This window comes from Heterodontus francisci, chromosome 2 (genome assembly GCF_036365525.1).
Source record: "Heterodontus francisci isolate sHetFra1 chromosome 2, sHetFra1.hap1, whole genome shotgun sequence".
NCBI classification, from domain to species: domain Eukaryota; kingdom Metazoa; phylum Chordata; class Chondrichthyes; order Heterodontiformes; family Heterodontidae; genus Heterodontus; species Heterodontus francisci.
In genome coordinates, this window is record NC_090372.1 from 119,910,005 (window position 1) to 119,928,939 (window position 18,935).

The 18,935-nt window shown below is 42.7% G+C and overlaps 1 protein-coding gene across 2 annotated transcripts in view; it reads right to left on the reverse strand.

Annotated features, from left to right (window-relative positions):
- vps50 (VPS50 EARP/GARPII complex subunit) overlaps nucleotides 1–18,935 on the reverse strand; it is a 321,852-nt gene that overhangs the window by 80,762 nt on the left and 222,155 nt on the right. For both annotated transcript variants that reach the window (XM_068009984.1, XM_068009978.1), the window contains exon 20: nucleotides 14,726–14,832. In XM_068009984.1, coding sequence (XP_067866085.1) covers nucleotides 14,726–14,832 — 107 coding nt within the window. The remainder of the gene's footprint in view (nucleotides 1–14,725; nucleotides 14,833–18,935) is intronic.

Sequence of the window (18,935 nt, forward strand, 5' to 3'; positions counted from 1 at the left end):
CAGTGTTAACCTGAATTATGTGCTTAAGTCACTGCAGTAGGACTTAAGCCCACAGCCTCTGACTCAGATGCAAGAGTGCAACCACTGAGTCAAGGTAGTGATAGTGTGAATGCTGAAGAAAATTAAGAGATGGGGAGTTGTAAAAACAAATATAAGACGTCACATAGGAAAGCAAGATCAGCTAGAACACGTGAAGAATGTTTTTTTACATGTTAAATGGTGGAGAGACCGAGCAAGAGGAAAGTCATGGCAGGATGGGTGGAGAGGGAGACTCTGCTGTGATGGTGATGAGACACCGGTTTACAAGGTGTTGAATTTTTGAACACTCTGAACAATGGGATAGAGATTCACTACAATATAGAACTTGTTCCAGAATTCATGCTTGACTATCCCAACAAATGTATAAAATATTGTAAGAATCCAGCTCTAAGCTTAATACTTGGTTTTCTTGAGTTAACTGGTTTCAGGCGAAAGACAGTAAGGGTGCTTAAAAATGAAATTAGTACACCTGGATTGGAAAATTAGCAAAAGCAACCACCTTTACTGGAAGTTGCGTTTGTGAATTTCAGGAGAGGGGAGGATCAAACTAGGCTGTTATTCTCTGTCCTCCACATAACCTGCCAACATTCTCCCTGCCCAGCTGAAGATGAGCTACTTTGAAAAAGCAGAGTAAATCACACCCACATTGAGTCAATGCCTCCAATAAAGATCAAAGCAGAGACAATTGATGCTCAGCTTCTGCCTTGAACAAAAATTATCTTGAAAACAGTTGGTTGCTTGTAGCTTTATAGTTAAGGATCTTTTGACCAGTTTTCCACAGAAAGGATTTTTTTTTGGGGGGGTGGGGGGGGGAGTGCTACTTTAACATGTGGTGTTAGCCCAGTACATTTGTGCCAGTAAAATAAAAGCTTGAGGAAACAGGTAGTTAAGATGCTAATGAACTACTTTTGACATTTCTTCATGGATTGCAAATAATAAGTAATTTGCTAGCTTAATTTCAGAATCAATAAATGACTCTCAGCCATTCTGTTGGAAGTTTTTTAAAATCTGTTTCTACATGTGAACAGGAAGAAATTAATGCAGAATCACCAACAGAAACAGAATGCTACATAGGTGGTCAGGCTGCAAAAGACTGAAGAGAAAAGTTAGAAATCAGTTTTAAGCCAATCAAAATGGCCCACTGAAGTGGGTACAGCAGCATGTCATTATTTTTAATATAATGATGCAAAAATAAATTCTACGGATGAAACAAAGTGAATCTGATCATAACTGTTATTCTATATATTCACTAGACAGGATATAAAGTTGCTTAACAATTCACATCCAGACAGGTCTTACCAAATGGTCACTCAGTCCACCTTCAGAGATGTTGAAGCAATACATGCATGAAAATTGGATCCAGAAAACTAGGAGGTGCTTCTGTTATATCCTTGTATTACTCAATTGTACAAGTAGATAAAAGGCAATGAATCAATTTCCATATAAAGGGGCAACTGATGCCACCAAGCTCTGGAAAAGTTATCTCTGCTGCAGATACTAACATTTAACTGTGAGACTATTGGTTGCTGGTGACTGTGACTATTTGCTGACTTAACTCAGCAGCACTTTTACCTGAGTTGGGAGGCTGCAGGTTCAACTCCTACTCCAGGACATGTGTCCACTGTTGAGGGAGTGCAGTATTTCTGGGTTGCCATTTTTGGGCAATACAGTAACTGAGATGTAAGCATGTGTAACACTATTTGGAAGAGAATAGTGAGTTTTCCTGGTGTCTTGGCTGACATTCTGCTCCCAGCCAACCCAATATAGATTAAATGGTTATTCATCTCAAGACAGCAAAGTTTTCGTCTGCTCTCTTGGTTGCCATAGTTAACAGTCATCGCACAAAATAATTCACTTGGAGGTTGCAGAGAGATGAGATTGTATGCCATAACCGTTATTTTATGAGGAGCAATGAATGGCAACCATGTCCAACTTTATAAAATTTAACTTTGGACTCAAGAGCAAGTTGCTCCAATAGTGATACTCAGCTCTTAGATGCACTGTTAATAGGATAGGAAACAAGGCAGGAAACTTAATTTACTCAGAGGTCTTTGAATCTGAATTTTCGACCCCGAGGACTGTGGATGCTCATTCGATAAGTATATTCAAGACTGAGATCAACAGATTTTTGGACACTAGGGGAATCAAGAGATTTGAGGATAGGAAAGTGAGTTGATGTGAAAGTTCATCCATGGTCTTATTGAATTGCAGAGCAGGCTCGAGGGACTGTATGGTCTACTCCTAGTCCTTGTATTCTTGAGTTCACTAAATGTGCCACATGACAACAATTTTTCATAACTATCTAAACTGTGGTAATAAAGGTTAAAAGTTTAAAATATTCAATTTAATGATTATTGTTATGCTCACAGAGGGAACAGTGAAGAAATATGAAATGAACAGAAGGAATTTTGAAATAAAACTCAAATGTTGAACTGAACTACAAAAAAGGACCCATCTGTGCCACAGACAAAATTAAGTAGAGGTTAGGTGACCTCTCCTGTACCATCAACAAACATGTTTGTCTGTTGAAGACAAAACCCATTATCTACATCTGAATTAGCTTTGGGGAAAGCATATTGAAATGGAAAACAGTTCATTCCGTGCTAACAGTTCTTATATGTAGGAATGGAGCAAACAAAAACTTTTGCAGACAGACTGACTCTGAAGCCAAGGCCAAAATAATAGGTGTGAAATAACAACTATCAGAATGGACCACATTCAGAAGCCATCATGTAACAATGGTTCCTATATCCCGGAACACTATGAATCACTGCAGGGGAGCAACTGACTAACTGACACCCCAACCTGGCAAGTTTCTACCTTAAAGGGTATCTCTGTGGAGAGAGGCAGAACTCAGGAACAACAGCCAGAGAACAGCTGTGAGACAGTTCCAGCTAAGCAGCAGCCCTGCTAATTGCATCTTTTAACTACTGCTGTAGAGAAATTGAAAGGTGACTTTGGAACTCTGCATCTGCAAAAGTGAACCAGAATTTCCACCATCAACGTCGGATTGAGGCTTAATCACAAGGAGACTGCGTCAAGACAAGACAAAGAACATTCAGGCCTGCACTGCTTAAAGATTTCCACCCAAAGCGTTTCGAAACATTTAACAAACTTTTTTACAACAATTGGACTCTAATTGCATGCTACAACTCTATTCTTTATCTTTTCCAGTGTGAATGCGCTTGTGTGTATTGTTACAACCGATGCTGAAGGAGTGCAATTTCTTTCTCTAGTCCCACTTCATCACGGATCACAACATATATTTAAATGTTTTGCCGAGTTACCGATATGGCCAATTAGATACTTCATCTATTTTGTCATGAAGACCCCACCTGCCAAGACTAAGGCATATTCATTTCGTCATATGAAACATTACTTTTAAACTGTCGCTGGAAGGAAGAAATGACTTGTTTAAAGAAATCAGCAGCAGCTGGAAAACATTTGTATACTTAGAGACAGTGCCTGGAGACAATAGAACGGCTCCCTGATCCAATTAACCCAAATGGATTTTGATCACCAGACATTGAATGTGTAAGAAAGCCAGCATTCTAAGGTCTGCTGAGATGGAGAATCCACAAACGCAGGGGTTTGTTAAAACAGCTAGTCACATGACTAACCTGTTGACCCAGGTTTTGTTTGAACTGCTCACAGCACAGTTTGTCAGATTGCAACTGAACTTGGAAGAAGAGAGCCTCTCTCCTGGCTAGCTCTCTCTCTCACGAATCTCCGGATACAGTGAAGTTACTTAAACCTCAAGAGGGAAAAGACTCCTACGTCGAAACAAGTTTTAAAGCATGCACTGGACCCCAACGAAACGCCAAGACTTACCGGCAATCAAAGACTCTACATCGAACTCAAAGGACTGTAAATAAATCCCCAGCTATTGCCTCGAACTTTTCCCCTTTACTCTTTCTACTTTTCTGTCTCTATCTGCACGTGTATTTATCACGTATGCATGCTAGCGTGGTCGCGTGGCGTATTTGTAGTCGTTAACCAACTTAAGAGTTTAAGGTCAATAAACTTCCGCCTTTCTTGTTTAAATCTAAGTAAGCCTGTCTGGTTGAATTCCTTGCCTTACAATTGGAGAGCAGTGAACGAGGATTCACTGGAGGAGGAGCTAAAAACATGGTGTTTTAAAAATTAAACCCAGTTATGGTCAAACCAGGAAAAGACTGAAGGGGAACCCCTAGACCCCTTTCTCACCTGGTCATAACAATTTTAATTTCAGAATAAAATCCACCAACCAGGTTTCTTTACTAAACAAAATTATTACTTTATTATAAAATAGACTTATTAACAGGTTGAAATATGAAAGCTCCTTTCTAAATTAACCCAATACACATGCAAACACACACCAGTTAAAAAAAAGTAAATAAGCTTTCTCTGCAGAGATCACTTTACAAAAAGGACAAGAAAAATACTTTGGCCAAATACTAGTTAATTCTTGAGCAAAAAGGAGAAGATATGGTATGTTCCCAGGTGGTCCCTTATTCTGGTGCCCAAATACACGTAGACGGCTGTCACTGGGATCTTTTCGGAGCAGTTCTTTTCAGGCAACATCGAGGATTAGTCTGGCAGGCCTTCCAGGAGAATCGCTGCATCAGGGGTTTCAGCTATCACATTGGATTCTCAGGGTTTCTCAAAGAGGTGGAAAAAGGATGAGCTGGTGGCTTCTCTGTTAGTTGGCTTACCCCCAACTGAACCAAAGCAAAATCCAAAAATGAAACCAACTCTTGACCACCATAAATCTTGACATGTCACTTTCCTGTAAACAACTTCCCTAGTCAACAAGGATTCTGCTGTTCACTTAGCTTAAGACATGTGACTTCCAGTAAAGGTTTGTTCTTACACAAAGTCCCAAGTCCTTCCAGTGACCTTGTTTTTAAAAATACAAAGTCCAGCACATATGGAATCGTTTCAGTCTTTCAAATGAATCAATTGTCACAACTTTTAAACACAAGTCCTCAAAAATTTTTTAAAATGGAAGCACTTTTGTAACAGTGTATGTGTTCGTGTGTGTACGTGTGATGGCATGAGTGGGTGAAGTTGTGAATATTTTTCAGTTATTGCGTTAAAATATTCATCGTCCTTTTTAACCTACAAGAAAATCTGTTGTTTGTTGATTTATTTGACCCTTAAAAAACTCAGGGACTAAATCACTATTTTTAAAACACAATCTGCGGTCAGTTGAGAGGTGAAAAGTAGAAGTCACCCACACCGCTTCCCGCCTGTCCGTAACATTATCCTGAAATCATCTTATGATCGAGTGTCAACCAGGGTTCAGTGGTTGCACTCTCACCTCAAAGTCAGAAGTTTGTGGATTTAGGCCTCACTCCAGATGCTTGAGCACATAATCCAGGCTGACCTTGCAGTGTTGGGATTACTGCACTCAGAGGTGCTGTCTTTCAGGTGAGACGTTAATGAAGGCCCAAATCTGTTTTCTTAAGCGGATATAAAAATTCCCATGGCACTATTTGAAGAGCAGAAAAATTTGATGTCCTGCCCAACATTTATCCCTCAAACAACTAAAAACGGATGCTCTGATCATTTATTTCATCGCTGTTTTTGGGATCCTCTAGTGTGCAAACTGTGCCTCTCATTTCTTAAATTACAACAATTACTTCATTTCAAAAAAAAAACTTCATTGGCTGTAAAGTGTTTTGAGATATTCTGGGGTCTGTTCTTTCTTTATTAATTATGTTAATTTCATATTTAAGCTGATTCTGTTTTGTGTCCTTTTAGGCATGACACACTTTGAAGGATCAGCAAATCTGACAAATAATTTGCAGTTGGTCACCAAGAAAGCTCTTACAGCTACCACAGATGACAGGCTGTAAAATCTGATTTGCATTCTTTCCATTGAGAGTTTGGACGATTAGTTGTCCATTGGATGGTTGGCATATGATTATCCACTAATTCTGGTACACATGTGCTACGGAGGCACTGGCCTCCTGAAAAATCATTTGAACAACATTCTTATTTGAGCAGACAAAGATGTCAGAAAAGCTGTGCATCATTTTGACAACAATGGCATCACAATCTAGAATGGTCCAGCACTTTGCCAATTTATATTTTCTTGCAAAATTTTTATGTAAATGAAAAAAAACTTAACAAGACTATGGAATCCCCTTTATATTTATACCATACTCACATGTGCAGTACTATATATTACTTTGATGTGTATAATGCATGCCTGGAAGGGTAGAGTTTTGTGAAAAAACTCTAACAAACCAATTATTTTGTGTAGTGGAAAAGCATCAGAAGAGGCCTGAATCAAGTGGCGCAGTGTATAGCATTGAACTGTATTCGTATATGGGAAAAAAGTATTGCAAAATGACAACATCCCATTTTGTCCCAAAATAATGTCAACAGAGGTATTTAGCTACTCTTTGTTAATCTAACTAGATTGGTTTAATGCCTTATCATTCATCGGCATTAAAGCATGTGTGTCTGTCATAATTTAGCCTATTATTAATATAAACAAGGGATTTATTAAGTTAATGTACAATTGTTTCTGTTGGATAGTTTTTAGTATGCAAAAATGTGGAAATCAGTTGTAAATTTATGAAAAAAGGCAATACAATTAAACAGTCAGAGATACTTTACCAGCTCCAGTATGTAGTCAGCAGCAGCCCACTGACTGGTGGGCACCGGTGCCAGTATCATGTGTGCAATATTTGCTTTGTTCCAATGTGCACAAATTAACAATGTAAAGCTGCTGTTAATTCCTTTAACTTTGGAAGAATTCTGTTTGTCAAAAACCAGAGTCCTTGCTGAGGGTGACAATATTCAAACTGCTCTTGGAATAATGCTGAGGCGCCCAATTACTCACAGCATATCAGACTTGATTATTATGGTCATCGAGGGATTGAAAAAATGATTCTCCCCTGCTGCAAAGTGCTATTTCAATTATTCCTGTATATAACGTGACCAATTAGGTTACAATGCTATTGGTTTCTTAAAATATTCATGGATGATTATTTCACTGAGTACCCATGCACATTTAAAAGTAAATTCAAAATGAGTAATTCTATCACACATCTGGGCCTGGATTTACAAATTGGGGTCGGGAGCCCAACGCCCAGTTAATTTCCAGGTCACTGGCCAGGGTGGGTGCATGGAAGCGGGACATGGATTCGGAGAGACCTTTCAAAAGGGGAGCACCAGCCATGACTGGACTTGCTGCTTGCTGATTTCAGATTTTTCAGATGAGATATTCAACCAAGGTCCTGTTGCCCTCTCAGATGGATGTAAAAGGTCTCATGACACTATTTTGAAGAAGAGCAGCGAAGTTATTCCTTGTGTCTTGGACAAAATATATCCCTCAATCAACATCAGAAAAGCAGATTATCTAGTCATTATCACATTGTTGTTTGTGGGAACATGCAGAGTGCAAATTGTCTGCTGTGCTTCCTATATTAGAACAGTGACTCATTTCATAAGTACCTCATTGGCTGTAAAGCGCTTCGAGACATCCAGTGGTCGTGAAAGGTGCCGTATAAATGCAACTCTATATTTTTTCTCTATGGATCGCACAGTGGACGGGGTGCCGTATGGATCGCACTGTGGACAGGGTGCCGCATGGATCGCACTGTGGACAGGGTGCCGCATGGATCGCACTGTAAAGTAAGCAAAGAGCTATATGCACCATGCATTCAGTACTGAAGCTGATTGGGCTCCAAGTCAATGCAGAGGCTGTGTATGTGCTTATGTGTGGGATGTGTGTGTTTTTTTGTATGTGGGACACTGATAGACAACCCTAAGCCAGCTTGGCACAGTCCCCAGAAACTGTGTTTTGATGGTCCAGCCCTTCCCATGTATGGAACTTGCAGGGATCATAGGATCACAGGAAATAGGAGCAGGAGTAGGCCAGTCGGCCCGTCGAGCCTGCTCCGCTATTCAAACAGATCATGGCTGATCATCTACCTCTATGCCATTTTTACCCACTATCCCCATATCCCTTGATGTCATTAGTATTCAAAAATCTATCCATTTCTGTCTTGAACATTCTCAATGATTGAGCTTCCACAGCCCTCTGGGGTAAAGAATTCCACAGATTCACCACCTCTGAGTAAAGAAATTCCTCCTCATCTCAGTCTTAAATGGCCTGCTCCTTATTTTGAAACTGTGTCCCCTTGTTCTCGACTCACCAGCCAGAGGAAACATCCTATCTACATCTACCCTGTCACGCCTGTAAGAATTTTCTAACACCTCTCATTCTCCAAAACTCTAGAGAATACAGGCCCAGCTTCTGCAATCTTTCCTCACAAGACAATCTCGCCATCCCCGGAATCAGTCTGATGAACCTTCTTTGCACTGTTCCTGCTGTTCTTCCCGCTGTTACAACCAAGTGAGGAAGGGGTCTCAGGCTCCCCTTTCACCCCTTCTCTGGTTTGACCATAACAGGGTTTATCTTCTTTAGCACAGTGATTTAACTTACCACCTGTGAGCACCTTTATTTTTTTTCAAAGAGTCAGAGAGATACAGCACTGAAACAGACCCTTCGGCCCACCGAGAATGTGCAGACCATCAACCACCCATACCCACTTGCTCCTGTTCCTCTAATATAATTGCAAATGAATCAGGCAGGTTTTCTTGAGTTTAAACAACATGTAAGTTTATTAACCTTATCACTCCAAACCGATTAAATATTACTAAAATACGCTACGCATTCACGCCCACATTCACACAAGAGCCACACACACACACACATATATAGATTCCATCTCTCTTTGGCCTCCTTGTCTCGAGAGACAATGGGTAAACGCCTAGAGGTGGTCAGAGATTTGTGGAGCAGCGCCTGGAGTGGTTATAAAGGCCAATTCTAGAGTGACAGACTCTTCCACAGGCGCTGCAAATAAAATTGGTTGTCAGGGATGTTACACAGTTGACTCTCTCCTTGCACTTCTGTCTTTTTTCCTGCCGACTGCTCTCTCTTCGCCACGCTTTAGCCCCACCTTTATGGCTGTCCGCCAGCTCTGGCGATCACTGGCAACTGACTCCCACGACTTGTGGTTAATGTCACATGACTTCATGTTGCGATTGCAGACGTCTTTAAAGCGGAGACATGGATGGCCAGTAGGTCTGATACCAGTGACGAGCTTGCTATACAATGCGTCCTTGGGGATCCTGCCATCTTCCATGCGGCTCACATGGCCAAGCCATCTCAAGCGATGCTGGCTCAGTAGGGTGTATATGCTGGGGATGTTGGTTGCCTCGAGGACTTCTGTGTTGGAGATAAGGTCCTGCCACCTGATGCCAAGGATTCTCCGGAGGCAGCAAAGATGGAATGAATTGAGACGTTGCTCTTGGCTGACATACGTTGTCCAGGCCTCGCTGCCGTAGAGCAAGGTACTGAGGACACAGGCTTGAAGTACTCGGACTTTTGTGTTCCATGTCACTGCGCCATATTTCCACACCCTCTTGGCCAGTCTGGACATAGCAGCAGACGCCTTTCCCATGTGCTTGTTGATTTCTGCATCAAGAGACAGGTTACTGGTGATAGTTGAGTCTATGTAGTGAACTCTTGAACCACTTCCAGAGCGTGGTCGCTGATATTGATGGATGGAGCATTTCTGACGTCCTGTCCCATGATGTTTGTTTTCTTGAGGCTGATGGTTAGGCCAAATTCGCTGCAGGCAGCCGCAATCCTGTCGGTGAGTTGCTGCAGACACTCTTCAGTGTGAGATGTTAATGCAGCATCGTCAGCAAAGAGGAGTTCCCTGACGAGGACTTTCCGTACTTTGGTCTTCGCTCTAAGTGTGTGGAGGAAAATTCTTTCTTCTGAAGATTTGAACGCTTGTGAGAGCAGCAGTGAGAAGATGGTCCCAAACAGTGTAGGTGCGAGAACACAGCCCTGTTTTACACCACTCAGGATAGGAAAGGGGTCTGATGAGGCACCGCTATTCTAATTGTGCCTTTCATATCATCATGGAATGAGGTGATGATACTTAGTAGCTTTGGTGGACATTCGATCATTGCTAGTAGTCTGAAGAGACCACGTCTGCTGACGAGGTCAAAGGCTTTGGTGAGATCTATGAAAGTAATGTAGAGGGGCATCTGTTGTTTGCGGCATTTCTCCTGAATCTGATGAAGGGAGAACAGCATGTCACTGTTGGATCTCTCTGCTCAAAGCCGCACTGTGCCTCAGGGTAGACACGCTCAGCCAGCTTCTGGAGTCTGTTTAAAGCGACTCGAGTCAAGACTCTCCCCACTATGCTGAGCAGGGAAATTCTATGGTAGTTGTTGCAGTCACCGCGGTCACCCTTGTTCTTACAGAGGGTGATGATATTGGCATCATGCGTGTCCTGTGGTACTGCACCCTCATCCCAGCACAGGCAAAGCAGTTTACAAATAGATTACAGAGGAAAAAAGAGAGTTGGGAGTAGAAACAAGAAATGCTGGAAATACTCAGCAGGTCTGGTAGCATCTGTGGAGAGAGAAGCAGAGTTAATTCTTCAGGTCAGTGACCCTTCATCAGAACAGTACTGATCTGAAACATTAACTCTGCTTCTCTCTCCACAGATGCTGCCAGACCTGCTGAGTATTTCCAGCATTTCTTGTTTTTATTTCAGATTTCCAGCATCTGCAGTATTTTGCTTTGATATAAGATAGTTGGGAGGTTGGGATGGAGTCTGTAATAAATGGAATTTGAATACTGAATCTCAGTCTCTGTGTCTTTGGTTGAAATTGTAGTCCTGAAGTCCTCACTGGGCCACGTGCACAGTTCGGGCTTGCTTCTCAGGTTCCAGAGGGCAGAAGAGTGGCTTTATCCGTGTCCCTTAGCTGCTGACTGTACGGATCTGTAGATTTGGCTTGCACCAGCTGTAGCTCGAGGCTTCTCTGGATCTTTACTAGAGACAGGAGAGAGAGATGTTCCCTTGCTGGATCTCAGTTACTGTCTGCCTTCTGAGTCACTACTCTCAAATCTCCAGAGTGACCCAAGCCGTCATGTGATATGACCATCTCTGTGTTTGAATCAGAATTTTTCAGAAGGGTTTTTGAAATTCAAGGCTCTCCCTTCAAGCTGTTCAGATGTACATGGTTGGGGGTGGGGGGGGGTTGGCTCTTTCAAGGTCAATGGGTGTCAATGGCTTTTAAAGACCACATTAATAAGGCTATCCCAGATAAGTGAATCAGAGAGCACCCCATTGTTCTGGGTAGGCCAAGTTAATCACATCTGTCTCCAGCCTGATCCTTTGGGTTTTTCATATGCAAATTGTGTGTGGCCATATTGGCTGCTAGCTGTTCCTTTTTCAAAAAATGTATTTGTAACAGTTTCCAGGAAAAATCTCAGGCAGAGTTCCACATGATGAAATTAATATTTCCACTTGGCATGTGGAGTTTTCGTCACACCTCCGTTCCACACAAAATGAAATGCGACAATGGGGACATTTCATTATCGGAATTAAAAAGAAAACACAGGAAAGCACACATGCATTTTTCATTCACTCTCACCCACTCAGATATCCTACAAGTGTTGCAGCTTGTCTTTTTTCCTCTGCAGCAGCAGTGCTGATTTTTAACTGCCCTTTTCCCTTGAGGTTAGTCTGAGACAGTTAGATGTTGTCCAAGGGGTTTAGTTTCTTTAGTATCAGTTTGTAATCAGCTGGGGATGGGCAGCTTAGTGAACATGTGGTTGTTGGGAAGCTTGGAATCTGCAAATTTCCATAATTGTCTCGGGTAAGTCCTCCTTTGTACACAAGCTTTAACCCCTAAACTGCTCTTTCTGCAACATGTGGTTCTAACCCTTCAGGTTCCAGTACCTTGATAATTTCTCTGCCTGTGGTGGTATTGGGTGATAAATTAGTTTTAAGCTCCTGTGAGGTATCTGAGGTTTCCTCTGGGCCTTTGTTCTTGCTGGAGTCGGAAGTAAAATTGTGGGATTAGCTGTGGGCTTGAGCTCTGATCATGGGAGTCTGCAGTGGGTAGATCCACTCTGACCTCACTTTTAGTGCTCTGGTGAGTCATCCAAGTGCTTCTCACTTTACCAGATTTTTGTTTCCCTTTTCTCTTGACTGTGGAGAGGGACTCCTTGTTAATTGCCCCCATCTCCTCTGGGACATTCCTGCTCACAGGCATCTGTCCAGCTTCCACTACATACCCTGGTGGCACTTCGACTAGATGAGGCATCGCCCTCGCTGTTGCTTTGCCCTTTTGGGGACTTTCTTTGTCCCTACAGGTTTCTGTAAATGCTGTCAGCAGCCCTGGTAGGGTGCTCCTTTTGTCTGCTTTTATGTAGGAGGGTATGAGGTCTAATTTTTCCAACATTTCGGGGTTGGCTGACCGATCAGTAGGGGGTTTCGTTTGGGATTCTCCCAGACCTCTTTTAACCTGTCCTCAGTCCTTTTCATCCCATTCCTCCCTCTCTCTCTGCCAGACCTGTGCTTGTCTGTCCCCTTTTGTTTTCGGCAGGGGTCCCTCACAATTCACCAGCCCACTGTTGGAGGCTCCCCCAAAAGCCAGTACAGGAATTAGGGGTGCAGATTTTACTGCAGGTTGGGGCTTCCTCACAACCTGGCACACATGGCAACTTTTACAGTACTCCACTACAACCTTGTGGAGTTTTGGCCAGTCAAACTGCTGCATCATGCGGGCCTTGGGTTCTCGTACACCGACATGTCCAGCCATTGCAAACTCATGAGCCATTCTTAATATTTCTTTCCGGTACCTTGGCGGCATCACTAACTGGTGAACTACGGATCACTCTTTGTCCTCAGGTCTGTGAGGAGAGCTCCACTTCCTCATCAGCACCTCATTCTTTACATAGCTGCAAGTAGGGACTCCCTCTGCTTCAGTTTCAGTTCGGGCAATCTGTGCTAATTTCCTTAATACTGGGTCGGCTCACTGAGCATCAACTAGAGAAGAAAGATTCGTTTAACCGCTTCTCTGGGTCCTCTGACTCCCCAAAGAAAAGTTTCAGACAACCAGACGGCAGGGTCCTCTATCAGCAGTGTCAGTTCAGTCTTCTCTGAGGTAGCTGGTTTGATGATGGCCCGACTCACTACACAATCAGGGGAAATGCAAGGGACCGCCTCTTTGACCTCCTTCGGTCTCTATCACTACTTGGGAAGCTACCACCTTCGCCCCTGCCAGATCATTACCTAGCAGGTCAACCCCATCCACATTGAATAAAGTCTGTATCTTAAACGTAGGAATATGATGTGGCTTTACTGAGCATGACAGCCTTCTTCCCTTTGCAGCCCATCTCTGTACACCTACTGACCAGAAGGATGTCTCTACTGAAGCTCTTCCTCGCTACTCTGTCCAATGTCAGAGTAGCCATTGCTACTACTTCAGCTGGCACTTGTTTGTTCATCAGGGCTTCCTCTACCAACCTTTGCTGCCCAAGTGATGCTGCCCAAGCGATGCAAACAGCCTGACACTCCTCTCAGGACTCCTACTTCTCACTGTATATAAATACAAGCTTCTCAGTACCAGCGACGGTGACTCTGTGCCACCAGTTGCGCCAGTCAAGCTTTATTCTCCCTCTTTTAAAAGAGTTGATCAGTGTACCTATTAGCCCTCATGGCCCCCCGCTGTGTTCATGCCAGCTGAAACCTGACATGTCCCACACACTCTGTGATCCCTGTGCCTGCCAACTGAAAACTTGAGTCTGCTCCTCTGAGGCCTGTTAATGAGCTCACCAATGAGCTCAATGAGCACTGAATTGGAGGCGTGAAGGTATTCGACTGCCCCCACCCCACCCACCACCCGCCCCCACAACCCCCAGCCTCCCTCTGAAGATCGCATCATGTTCCAGAGGCGGAAGGACCCAGTGCCGCCCTCCGGGAACACAATAACCAAATCACGCACGCTACTGCCCCACCAGCATTTGAAAATCCAGCTGCTAACCTCTAGAACAATGGGTTGTAATGATCAGTGAGCAATTTTATTATCTGGATAGAATGCTGATGACACAACTTCAGTGTTACTGGAGCTCACAGTATAAACATTTTCATTTGTTGTATGTTCTAAAAAGCATTTAAATATATCAGAACTCAGCAGAAAGAAAATATCACCCTCGGGAGTAGTGCAATAAACAATTATCAACAGGTAATGTCAGAAAGCAAGAAATTCATACATCCTTCAGGTTTGGCTGCCAAATTTCAGTAAATAATTTTACTCCTAATTCCACAAGCAGCATCAGCTATTCTAATAGATTCCTTTGTCTAGATCAGTAAACCTTGTATATCAAAGACAGACAACTTGCAACCTTTAAGTAAAAATGTCCACAGACACTTTACAAAGGAAGGAGGATGTGGACAAATTTATGGAGGTTAAGAGAAGCAAACCAAAGATTTGGTCAAACAGATGAGTCTCAAGAAAACTTTGAAAAGCAGAGAGAGAAGTGGCGGGTGGTGGGGGGGAGAAGGGGCTTAGACAAGGATTCAGTTGCCCAAGATCACTAAGGGTCTGCCACAGAAGGTGGAGTGGTGGTAGGGGTGGAGATGGTGGAGAGGCACAGAAGCAACAGTCAGAGGACTAGAGTGAACAGTTGGGAATGCAAGATGAGAGCAAGTTGCAGAAGTAGGCAGGACAAGGTTGTGGAGAGAGCTATGGATGCATATAATGTGTTGGGGGGGGGGGGGGGGGTGGGGAACATAAGACCATGGTAAGTTGGTGACATTCATTACCAATACAAGGAATTCAATTAACTTCAACTCAAAGCTTTCATACTCACCAACAAGCCTTATTACATTCAAAGTAGTGTTTGTTAAAATGAGTGTATTGCCCTTGTTCAGATAGTAGTCTGACTTCTTTCTACTTTTCAGGGTTTCTTTGGAAACGCTAATTAAAAACAGAAATCTAATTACTGTAGGTCTAATGAGAAGTTCAAGGCAAAATTTGATTTCTTGGGCTGGTTTAGAAACCAGCTGTTAGCATGGGATCATCAGGCTGACATTGTACATCAGTATTTATTGAGACACTGGTCAATTACAATATTTCAGATTATCGGTTAATACAAAAAGCTTTAATGAGCAGCAACCTTATTGATCAAGTAGATAATAACCAGTTGCAAATGTAATTTATTATTTAGGCTAAAATGTTCATTACATTTTTTGAAGATTTCTGTTTAATATTTCTTCCATCATCACAGATACATATGGATCTTTACAAATTAAGTTTGGAACTACAGTTCCCATTCAACATTAAAAATGGAGACGAGAGCCCAGTTGCCTGCAAATTATTGGTAGGTTCTTGAGCTGCAATTTAGCAGACATACAGAGGCTGGTTCAAGGTGCTAATCGGATTATTGATCCTTTCAAAGACAATGGGATTTTATTTGATACCAAACCAAACCATACCATCCTAATCCAACACTTAGGGCTGAATTTTAACCTAAGACAACAGGCGGGTTTGGATCGGGTATGGCGTTGAAGTCTCAGGAATCTGTTTCCTAATCTAACCCACCTATTTCCAGCTTTAACTGAGGCCGGGAGTTAGGTAGGCAACCAACTGGATCCAAGGAAGCGGGTTGAAATCTTAAATGTGATAATGAGGCTGCAAACTTTATTAACATGCAGGTTTTAAACTTTAACCACTGTCCGTTGGGTTTCCCAAGCATCAGGGAACCTGGCAGCCTCCTTCAGTGAGAACTTGGTGGATTCAGTATGTGAATGACTTCACACCAACCTCCTGGATCCAGGGGCTTGCCTATGAAGTCTCCACAATCACCCTTCTGCCAACCACCCCACAACCTTACCCTTGAGGCCTGCGATCCCACTAGAAGGCCTCTGATCCAACCATGAGGCCTCCAACCCACCGGGGGAGGGGAGAATGGGGGTTGGAATATGGGTGATTGGAGGATCGCAGAAGTAGAATCAGCAGATCAGGTTGAGGGAGGCTGATCATAGCAGGTTCGCTTGAGGAGCTGGGAAGAAGCATTCCTGCTCCTCCTTGCCCATAAGCAATGCTGTAAAAGCACTTATCTGATGGATACTGCCAGCAGATCTCACCTTCATTTAACCTCCAGGTTTCCCAAGCTCTGGGAAACTAGGTACACAGCTAAAAGTCTGCTAAAATCTTACAGTTTGCTAACTGCCCTGTTACCACATTCCGAAAAACAGCTTCTAGTATTTTGCCTACTACTTGATGTTGGACTAACTGCCTATAATTCCTTGTTTACTCTCTCCCTCCTTTCCTGAACAGTGCAGTTATATTTGCTATCTTCCTATCTATGAGACAGTTCTAGAATCTAGGGAATTCTGGAAGACCAAATCCAATGCCTCCAGAATATTGAAGCCCCCTCCTTTAAAATCCTAGGATATAAACAATCAGGTCCAGGACATTTGTCAGCTTTTAATCCCATTCATTTCTCCAATACCTTTTGTTTACTAATTTCATTAGATCCTTGGTTCCCCACAATTTTTAGCACGCTTTTTGTGTTTTCTACTGTGAAGAAAAAGGTACAAAATATTTGTCTAACATCTCTGTCATTTCTTATTCCCCATTACAATTTCTCCTGTCTCTCCCTCCACTTTGACTTTCGCTAATTTCTTCCTTTTTACAGAACTGCAAAATCTCTTACCTTCTGTTTTGATATTTCTTGCTAGTTTGTTCTCAAATTCTATTTTCTCTCTCTTTATCAATTTCATGGTCATCCTTTGCTGATTTCTAAAGCTTTCCCAATCATCAGGCTACTAATGCTCTTCTTCTAATCTAATGATATCCTTAACTTTTCTACTTAGCCATGGATGGACTGCTTTTCCCATAGAGATTTTATTCCTCAGTGGAATGTATATTTGTTGAGAATTATGAATTATATCTTTAAATGGGCGCCATTACTTACCTGTCATTTTTAAATCTAATTTCCCAATCTACCTTAGCCAGCTCACCTCTTAATACCTACATAATTAGGTTTCAGACTTAATTGCATCATTCTCAAACTATATTATGATCACTCTTACAACAACAATTTATATAGCGCCTTTAAACATAACAAAATGTCCCAAGGTGCTTCACAGGGGTGTTGTAAAACAAAATATGACACCGATCCACATAAAGAGACATTAGGCCAATGACCAAATGCTTGGTCAAACAGGTAGGTTTTAAGAAGGGTCTTAGGAGAAAGCGAGGTAGAGGGCGAAGAGGTGTAGGGAGGGAATTCCAGAGCTTAGGGCCTAGGCAACTGAAGATTCGGTCACCAATGATGGAACAATTAAAATTGGGGATGCTAAAGATGCCAGAATTAGATGAGCACAAATATCATGGGACAATAGGGTTGTGGGACTGGAGGAGATTACAGAAAAAGGGAGGGGCGAGGCCTGGGAATGATTTGAAAACAAGGATGAGAATGTTAAATTCACGACACTGCTTGACCAGATGCCAGCGTAGGTTGGCGAAAACAGAGGTGATAGGTGAACGGGACTTGGCATCAGTTAAGACTCGGCAAAGTTTTGGATGACCTCAAGTTTATGGAGGGTAGAATGTGGGAGACCAGCCAGGATTGCATTGGAATAGTCAAGTCTAGAGGTAACAAAAGCATGAATGAGGGTTTCAGCAGTAGGTACGCTGAGACATGTGTGAAGTCGAGCGATGCTTGGGAGATGGAAATAGGCAGTCTTCGTAATGGCAGTTTCTGATATTGTAGTTTGAACAAAGTATTAGATGCCTCATTGGACAGTTGTAGTTTAAGGTGGATTCTGATAGGACAGTACGATCATATCAATTAAACATCCTGCCCACCATGGAAGGAAAGGTATAAAAATCAGTACAAATAGTGATATGGTGCTTAGGCCAAGCAACGTAGTTGCTCAAGAGAACAATCAACGGGAGGTGATCAATCACTGGGTGATATGTATAACTCCTAGTACTGTATTTGTGACCAAAGGGTGTACTGTATTGCTAACAGGAATTGTTAACAATTGTACTGTATTGTTAACTGGTATTCTTACCAAACCTGGTAAAGACATTAGTGTTTCATTTGGGCTTTGAGCGTTGTGTCATTATTCCTCACAATTCTCATTTTCGAACAGTAGAGTTACCTGACAAGGGGGAGAAGGTTACATCTTACATGCTCATCCAGTACTGGATGTCCAATAAGCAGATGGATAATATAGCAACAATGGAGGTGTCGAGAGAGGTGGCGGTGAGGTAGAACTGGGGTTCGTCAGTGTACATGTGAAAACTAATGCTGTGCTTTCGGATGACGTCACCAAGGGGCAGCATATAGATAAGAAACAGGAGGGGGCAAGGATAGATTCCTGGAGGACTCCAGAGCTAATGATGCAGGAGCAGGAAGAGAAGCCATGGCAAGTGATACTTTGGATACGATTAGATAGAGGGCGGCACAGTGGCGCAGTGGTTAGCACTGCAGCCTCACAGCTCCAGTGACCTGGGTTCGATTCCGGGTACTGCCTGTGTGGAGTTTGCAAGTTCTCCCTGTGTCTGCGTGGGTTTTCTCCGGGTGCTCCGGTTTCCTCCCACAAGCCAAAAAGACTTGCAGGTTGATAGGTAAATTGGCTATTATAAATTGTCACTAGTATAGGTAGGTGGTAGGGAAATATAGGGACAGGTGGGGATGTTTGGTAGGAATATGGGATTAGTGTAGGATTAGTATAAATGGGTGGTTGATGTTCGGCACAGACTCGGTGGGCCGAAGGGCCTGTTTCAGTGCTGTATCTCTAATCTAAAAAAAAAATGGAACCAGGTGAGAGCAGTCCCACCCAGCTACATGACAGTGGCAAGGTGTTGGAAGATGGTGTCGAGAAGGACGAGGAGGGCAAGTTTACCTTCGTCACAGTCACATAAGATGTAATTTGTGACTTTATTAAAAGCCATTTCGATACTGAGGCAGGAATGGGAAGCTGATTGAAGAGATTCAAACATGGAGTTCCAGGAAAGATGGGCATGGATTTGGGAGGAAACAACACGTTCAAGAACTTTAGAGA